This window comes from Nannobrachium achirus (assembly GCF_963921795.1).
Source record: "Nannobrachium achirus genome assembly, chromosome: 19".
NCBI classification, from domain to species: Eukaryota; Metazoa; Chordata; class Actinopteri; order Myctophiformes; family Myctophidae; genus Nannobrachium; species Nannobrachium achirus.
Genome location: NC_137826.1, coordinates 46,877,266 through 46,886,243, shown reverse-complemented (window position 1 = coordinate 46,886,243; position 8,978 = coordinate 46,877,266). Strand labels below are relative to the sequence as shown.

The 8,978-nt window shown below is 40.9% G+C and overlaps 1 protein-coding gene across 1 annotated transcript; it reads left to right on the top strand.

Annotated features, from left to right (window-relative positions):
- Positions 1-353: 353 nt before the first annotated feature.
- On the top strand, positions 354-6,037 carry LOC308304357 (interferon-induced protein 44-like). The gene is made up of 8 exons (XM_080748948.1): positions 354-458; positions 1,269-1,770; positions 1,859-1,907; positions 2,261-2,456; positions 3,060-3,212; positions 3,453-3,624; positions 4,364-4,464; positions 5,085-6,037. Exons 2-8 carry the CDS (start codon positions 1,284-1,286, stop codon positions 5,271-5,273), a joined length of 1,347 nt encoding a protein of 448 aa, XP_080605074.1. The 5' UTR covers positions 354-458; positions 1,269-1,283; the 3' UTR covers positions 5,274-6,037.
- Positions 6,038-8,978: the final 2,941 nt, after the last annotated feature.

Genomic DNA, 8,978 nt, shown 5'->3' with positions numbered 1-8,978 from the left:
TTTAAGTGACCCCAGTAAACCACTTCCGCTGCGATGCTCTATAGGCCTATTATTTATGGATTAGAACCTGACAGTGTACTAGTCTAGAGGTATGAATGAGTCACTCTCTTTGCCAGGTTACAGATCCCGTGTGTGTGTGTGTGTGTGTGTGTGTGTGTGTGTGTGTGTGTGTGTGTGTGTGTGTGTGTGTGTGTGCAAGGGACCGGATACAGTAGGCGGGCTCTAGGGAGGATCTGCAGAAAACCAGATGAGGTTACGACCATGGTTACGACCAACCACGGACTTCCCTTGCAGCCCAGCCAATCCGAGACTTCAAGACTTCTGAACTGATTGACTCTTGACTGTGAGTGAGTCGCTGACTCTCGCTGCAAGACGTAGTAGTGTTGTTGCTGTTGACTGAACCACTGCACTGAATCTGATTCTGCACCAGAAGTCAAGTATCTGCGGGGTGAAAAAAGGTAATTAGCTCACAAACTCCTAGAGTGTTATTAAAATATGACCCCTCTTAAAAGGAACGGTGGTGTTTCTTGGCTGATGTTGTAGCCATTTCTGGTGTTCATTTTATTAGATGGGCGTACATGATTAGACACGTTATTGCATGCCATGCTTCACTTGTAAATGGTTTTAAAGTTGAAACTATCTGGATGGATACGCAGCGAGAGTGAGAATGTTATTTTTTATATTCATTGTGTGACATCATGAGAGTTATAGGCTATTATATAGAGCTTGTCACAGTTATATCTCACGGTATTGATTTCTCTGTCCTCCGTAAGTTTCGTTTTCTAGAATTCGCTGAAAACGAAACTTGGGGGATTAGATGGGGAATGGGATTTTGGTTCTGCCCCATAAATAAATAATAATTTAAACGTCTTGATGTTGCATGATATGTGGGTTATCGGCATGTCTAAATATTAGAATGTAAAGACCGTTTAGATCAAATGGCATACTCCCAATGAGAAGAAATGAAACAAAATAGCAGGCAATGGATTCTGAAAAGAAATAGTTTAATCATCTTGCTTTGCTCAATAATCTACTTTGCTTTGTATGTAGAATGATTCGTCAGACAAAAAGTATCAAATAAAACAACCTTGAATCAATAGGTTTGTATTATTTTAAACTTTAAACTTGTGCTACAATAAAATAATATTTTTTGTTTTCCCACTGCCATGGAGACATTTATTGCAGGACAGTCAGATTGAATTGCTATCAGTAAAAACATAGGTATTTTAATTGATGTTTTATACTTTTAATCTCACTTTGTCAATCAGAGAGAATCCACCACCATGTCCATGAACCCCAGGCTGACCCTAGACCACCAGAGGGCGCTGTGTACCCAGCTTGGTGGAAACATGACTCTGAAGCTCCTATACAAGGCTTCTGTCCATGGTTTCACTGGAGCAGCGTTCCACCAGAGATGTGACAACCAGGGGCCCACTCTGTCTGTGGGCTACAACAACTCTGGATACGTCTTTGGAGGATACGCCAGTGTATCTTGGGCTCAAACTGGCAATTACGGAAATGATGCCATGGCTTTTCTTTTCACATTTAATGGGGGAAATGTTATCAAATATCCGGTCATCTCTCCTGCTAATGCTGTGTATATGGTTTCTGCCAATGGTCCTTCTTTTGGACCAAATTGTTTAGTTCTTGTTAATGGTAACCAAGCTGTAGCGGGCAGCAGTCCTCATACAACTTATTACAATTTCAATGCTGCAGAAATGCACGGCAACAACCTGCAGCTGACTGAATGTGAGGTTTATAAAGTGGAAGGTGAGTTCAATACAAACACGAACATGTACAAGTAAACATGATTTTTCCAGTGTTTTAGTTGTTTTTACTGTCTTCTTGTTCTAAACAGAATGTACACTCCTGGAGAAGCCGTGGAGGAACATAGACTGGACTTCTGAGTAAGTCTGGATTAGTCAGTTTAAATAAATGGTTAAATGTACACTACTTGTACACTACTTATTCATATAATACTTTACTATACTATATGGTATTGTATTGTGCTATACCAGTCAATTCTAATGTGTTTGTTTATGGTGCAAAAACAAACGACAGTGTCTAGCCACGGAAATGGCGTGAAAGATCAAACCCCTTTCACATGCTATAGTCACTCAGGATAGCCTAATCTTATCGGCTTACCTATATGTTGTATTGTCCTCCTACCTTTCTTTTTTAGGTCTTTGACTCAAGACATTCATTGGAAAGGTTACAAAGAAACATGCTGAAATGTTTAATCTGTTGGGACCCCCCACAGGAATAGGAAAAGGCTGCTGGACCACATCCAGACCTACAAGCCCATCATCAGTTCAGTGAGCCAGATCAGGGTTCTGCTCATTGGACCGGTGGGAGCCGGGAAGTCCAGCTTCTTCAACTCCATCAAGTCCATCTTCAGAGGACACGTCACCAACCAGGCCATGGCTGGAAGCGCTGGCACCAGCCTCACCACCCAGGTGCACCTCTCTGCCCACTGCTATGTAACTCTGACCCACAACCCTAACAAGTGTGAACTCATGTTCTTGGTTGACAGGCAATACATTTATCTGCTCATTAACATGACTGAGAAGCTGTGAACTCATGGATTAAAGTTCTTAGTCACCACAACTGATTTCAGTCATTTGGATTTGTGTCACTCACCAAAACTACGGACGCGTTGCAAGCTTTTATTTTGTCTATTTTCAAACAAGCAATATTTTTTACAGATATAATGTCCTTCCAGAAAGCGATCTCAGATCCCAGATATTTAATACAAGTATGGCTACCAAAACATTATAATTATTTAACATATTTTGCTTGTTTATGAAATCTGTTGTTTTAATCCATGTGAACTGCCCCAGAATATGAAATGGTAGTCCCACTTGGACTTCCCATCAGTGTGGGGGAGGGAGTTGGTTGATTCAGTGAACTACAAAGGTCACTGTTTTCCTCTGCATTTTGGGTCCTTTGGTTCCTCAGCAGTGAATGCTTCTAAATTCCATGTGTGATATGTTGAGTTGAAAAACAGCAAAACCTTGTAGAGTGAGCTAATAACCTTGACCATTGTGCATCCTATACAGTTCCGCACCTACCATGTTAAAGCTGGAAAGGAGGGCAAACCTCTGCCCATCATCTTGTGTGACACCATGGGATTGGAGGAGACCACAGGGGCGGGGCTCAATGTGGACGACATAAGCAGCATTTTGAGAGGTCACGTTACAGACAGATATCAGGTGAATCTTCTCACATTTATAATTGAAACCCCTTTTTATCAATTTTTAGTAAAAGCCTAATTGTGGTTATTGCTCTGCTGAAGAGGGTCATCTTATCAATCAGCTTTTGCTTTCTTTGATTAAATTAGACAGATAAGAAGGACATCAAAGTGTTGCAGTAATACAACAATAAGGCATTATCCAGTCAGTCATGAGTGAAATTAATGTATCTTCTTTCCTCTCTCTCCCTAATCTGCACAGTTCAACTCTGCAGTTCCTTTGCAGCCAGAGGCCCAGGGCTATAAAAAGAGTCCAGGTCTTCAGGACAGGATCCACTGTGTGGCCTACGTCATCGACGCCACCAAGATCTCCATCATGTCCTCCAAGCTAGAGGACAAACTGACCGCCATTCGAAGCAAGATCAACCTAGTCGGTCAGTTTGTTCAAACGCATCACTGTACAGTTTATCACTGTAAGGCCCAATTCATGCGTCGGCGTACGATGGTGTCGAAAATAGTCTGTCAACAAGTACATCGGCAATGTTAGGCACTCGATACTTTCCAACAAGGTAGTATAAGCTTATTTTCAGCGAGAGACACCAGCGTATGATGAAGTATAAACCAGGCGTAAGTGGTGGAGGGATGTCGGTCACCTTAAAGGGGAAGACCACCCATTTTCAATATTGAACTATGTCATTAATATACCTTAGAGGAGTTGTGTTCTGTGTCTGTCTTCTGTGTTGCCTAGAACTGGAGGATTGATTTTGGGGTTTGTATTGTAAAGTACAACGGTGTGATGTCATCACGTTGTGATTAGGGTACATCACATCAAATGCGAAGCAATATTTCCATGTCAGTTGGAGCCAAATTACTATCTGTCTGAGAAGCTATCTTCAACTTGACAATATTTTATCAAAATATCGCTCATGTCCGTTAATGGCACAATATCTGCCTTTTTGATGCAATATTTTCGTGTGATTTAGAGCCATGAATAACCATTCACTATCTTAACAGGTAATGGATTATTTAAGTCCTTGGTTTATTAAATATCACAATTACACAGTCTACTGTCCTTTCTGGTATTTATTTATTGTTTTTTTGTATTTTTGTTTGTTCAGCACATTTTATGCAGTGAAGATGTTGCATTTCTGTTGTCTTTGTGCTGTTCTCCAGGGATCCCTCAGTTGGTCCTGTTGACCAAAGTGGATGAAACCTGTCCCTCTGTGGCGGAGGACCTGCCCAAGGTTTATTACAGCCAGTACGTCAAGACCAAGGTGAGTTCTAGACAAACAAGACTAACAATAAGAAACCAAGACTGCCCCCACTGAGGCTTAACTTCATGTATCTGCTTGACGTGTGTACCTGCACCTTCAGGAGACAAAAAAAAAGTCCCCGGTTTGGGAACCACTGAGCTAAGCTTTTCTTTTTTCTTTTTTTGATTGATTGAATATTTTATTAGACTAAAATGGAGAATAGTACAAGTATAGTCAATACAATAAAAATGTTGTACAGTACAAGTACAGTTAAACACCCTGCCTAAAAGGAACATCCCAAATAGGTCCTTGTTTACGTTGGAAGTCCTTGGTATTCAATTCATGGACATAACAAATAGCAAGCAAAGAAAACATTCAATATCATCGCAGTTATAAAAACACTATATGTACAGAATAGGGGAAACAGGGGGGTGGGGCTAAGGTAAGGGGGGGTGCTCACCTCTCGCCTGTCTATGGGAGAAGTGATAACTACCTCTGCCTCTGGCCTCCTGAAAGGTGAGTTTTCAGGGCAGTTTTGAAGGAGGCCAGCGAGCTACATGTTTTAAGGGAGGTAGTCAAGGAATTCCACACCTGGGTGGCAGCTAACATCCATCCGTTGTGCTGTGTTGCTTGCTATGCAGGCCCAGGAGGCGAGCCAGCGTCTGGGTGTTCCTCTGTCCTGTGTGGTTCCTGTGAAGAACTACAGCCAGGAGCTGGAGTTGAGGCAGAGCTGTGACATCCTGCTCCTCACCGCTGTCAACCAGATGCTGCGCTTTGCCGAGGACTACTTTGACGAGGTCTCCGACAAATTCAGCGAACTTGAAGTTTAAAAGAACCTGTTCACAGTCAAGAGTCTGAATACATTTAGGGCCCAAGCTTGTCTTACCCCTTATCCCTAACATTTTTGCTAATTGTTTTACTATTTTGAAAAACCTTTTACAAGCTCACAACGTGACAATTTAGATTTGCTAGTTGAACTATTTAGCCCTTCAATTTGAATATGATACAGGCATTTATAGAAATTATTACATTTCTATAAATGACTTAAAAGAAATTGATAAATACTGGTAGAACCCAGCTCAGTGGAACCAACCTGCAGCAATGCCCACAAGCCATTTGACATTCAGTGCCATTTATTTAGTGAAAAGCTATTTAGAATTTAACCTATATTTTTTTTAGTTGAGATTATCCTGTGCCTTATCTTTATTTTGTAACGGTCCATTGGTTTCATTCTTATCTGATTAATCAGTGATTGAAAGTTCCTTATCTTACTAGTATTGTTGTTTTGATATGTTGTGACGATCCCTTGGTTTAAAGGCATCAGGTTTGTATTTGGGGATTTTATATTTTTGCGATATTTGATATCTTATAATTCCATGTTCAGTTCAGGAGTTCTGATAAAGTTTTTTGTTTCCATCACTGATGCATCACATCTATACTGCAAAACTCTCAATAATGTTGATAATATAGAAAAGCATGTGCTTGTCTGTATAACGATATACTGTATATATGTGTATATGACATTCTCATTTGTCCTGAATCTATAACGTGAAAACAAAAATGTTTACAAAAATGAATTGATTGTTATTGGGTGGCTCAGAGTAAAATACCTCAGTTAATCACTAACAACCTGGTGTCCTTATTTTGGTCGTGTCATTGTAGGTGAAAATGCTTTTCACGCACAATGTTACATATAACTGCATTTATTGGTATAGAATATATATCATGTTATGTACTCTGTATGTATTTCTTCCACCATAGTGAAAACTGCATTCATGGTCTGGAGAGGGCACTTTTTTACAGATGGGTAAAAGGGCACACATTTTGATGTCTGTGTGCATGTGCCTGTCCATGTGGGCTTATAGATTGGCTTTTTTAACAATGTTTGCCCCTTTCTTACCTAGAATTTGAAAAATTGGCCAATTTGGTATAAAAAAGGCGATAAAAGATTGTAACTTTAGAAATATGCCAGTTACCATGTACTGTAGGACCTATGTATGTATGTTTGTTTGTTTGAGTGAGTGAGAAAACAATGTTGAACATTAAGAGTTGGCTTGTTGTCCGGGACAACTAATACATATTTAAACGTAGCCTACTGGCTTGTGGTTTCATCTCTAAAGTGAGTCCCATCAATGCGAAACACCCAGAGAAAAGTGATTCCCAACACCCGGAGAGAGCTAGATCTCACACCTTTCAACAAAAAGAACAATCAAATCAATAAATCAAATAACCCCCCCCCCCCCCCCCCCCATATCAAATAGCCAAGGAACTACAGTATAATGGCCGTGGCTGCATATCAGTGGGTCTTTGACACATTAGCCTACTTATCACACAAAAAGTGTGAAATGAGAAATGGTAAAAGAAAAACTACTACTAAGGCTACTTACTGTACAAATATGAAAAAGGGTGAAAATCTCCTGTTTTGGGGTACATTCTGGAACAGGAGACATGGTCAAATAACAGGAGACTTCTTCCTAAAACAGGAGGGTTGGCAGGTATGCTGATGAGAGATGGTCTACTCTAGCTGTCTAAAGATCAGCCTCTCAGTGCTGAGGTTCCAGGTTCAAATCTCAGTCCTTTTATGTTGCTGTATTACTTGGACCTTTTTCAAGGCTAAAATACAAAAGAATTAGTCAAAAGCACCAGGAGCTATCTATGGTGAGAGATGGTGTAGTGGTCTAAAGGTTAGACTCTCAGTGCAGAGCTTCCGTGTTCAAATCTCTCTCTGCTGTTTTACTTTAACATTTCTTTCAAGGTTAAAATATAAAAGAGTTCGTCAAAAGCACTGGAAAATGCGTCTAGTGGTCTAAAGATCAGACCCTCAGTTCAGAAGTCTCATTTTCAAATCAGAGTTCTCGTACAGATCATTGTTGTTACTTTTCGAGGTTAAAATACAAAAAAAGTATTCTAAAGCACCAGATAAAGTCTGCTGTGGGAGATGGTGTAGTGGTTTAAACGTCAGACTCCCAATGCAGAGGTCACAGGTTCAAATACAGTCCTGTAGTGCTTTGCCCTTTTCAAGGCTAAAATAGAAGAGAACAACTCAAAAGCACCAGGAGATACCTGTCGAGGGCCCAAAGGTGCCTTGGCTCAATGGTATGGTCGCTTGATCGGTTGTCCCTGTTACAGGCAGGTTTCAGACAGGTTCAAGTCCCATGCCCAAGGTACACGGAGGACCATTGTGGAGGGGTGTCCCTCCCCCTGTTTCCTGAGAGCTAAAGGTGGGGGGTTATATCTGAAAGAACTCTGTCCAAATACAATTTTACTGAAAAAAATCTCACCTGCATGCCTTGAGAGCACTGGAAGAATTTGAGAAAATTGAGACAATTTTAGCTTAAAAAAGGTCAATGTACTCCAGCGATGGACTGTAGGTTGAGGGGGACTTGAACATGGAACCTCTGGACTGAGAGTCTGAGCGTTAGACCATTAGGCCAGCTCTCACTGTAATGTGTTCTTGTGCTTTTGAGTACTTATCTGTATTTTAACCTTGAAAAGTTCCAAGTAATAGAGCAGCAATTAGTAGGGTGACTGGGTAAGTCTGATCTTTAGACCACTACACCATCTCCAATCTAAAAACATCTGGTGCTTTTGAGTAATTATTTTGTACTTTACCCATGAAAATATCAAAGTAAAACAGCAATGTAGGAGGGCTGAGATTCTGGAACAGGAGACATGGTCAAATAACAGGAGACTTCTTCCTAAAACAGGAGGGTTGGCAGGTATGCTGATGAGAGATGGTCTACTCTAGCTGTCTAAAGATCAGCCTCTCAGTGCTGAGGTTCCAGGTTCAAATCTCAGTCCTTTTATGTTGCTGTATTACTTGGACCTTTTTCAAGGCTAAAATACAAAAGAATTAGTCAAAAGCACCAGGAGCTATCTATGGTGAGAGATGGTGTAGTGGTCTAAAGGTTAGACTCTCAGTGCAGAGCTTCCGTGTTCAAATCTCTCTCTGCTGTTTTACTTTAACATTTCTTTCAAGGTTAAAATATAAAAGAGTTCGTCAAAAGCACTGGAAAATGCGTCTAGTGGTCTAAAGATCAGACCCTCAGTTCAGAAGTCTCATTTTCAAATCAGAGTTCTCGTACAGATCATTGTTGTTACTTTTCGAGGTTAAAATACAAAAAAAGTATTCTAAAGCACCAGATAAAGTCTGCTGTGGGAGATGGTGTAGTGGTTTAAACGTCAGACTCCCAATGCAGAGGTCACAGGTTCAAATACAGTCCTGTAGTGCTTTGCCCTTTTCAAGGCTAAAATAGAAGAGAACAACTCAAAAGCACCAGGAGATACCTGTCGAGGGCCCAAAGGTGCCTTGGCTCAATGGTATGGTCGCTTGATCGGTTGTCCCTGTTACAGGCAGGTTTCAGACAGGTTCAAGTCCCATGCCCAAGGTACACGGAGGACCATTGTGGAGGGGTGTCCCTCCCCCTGTTTCCTGAGAGCTAAAGGTGGGGGGTTATATCTGAAAGAACTCTGTCCAAATACAATTTTACTGAAAAAATCTCACCTGCATGCCTTGAGAGCACTGGAAGAATTTG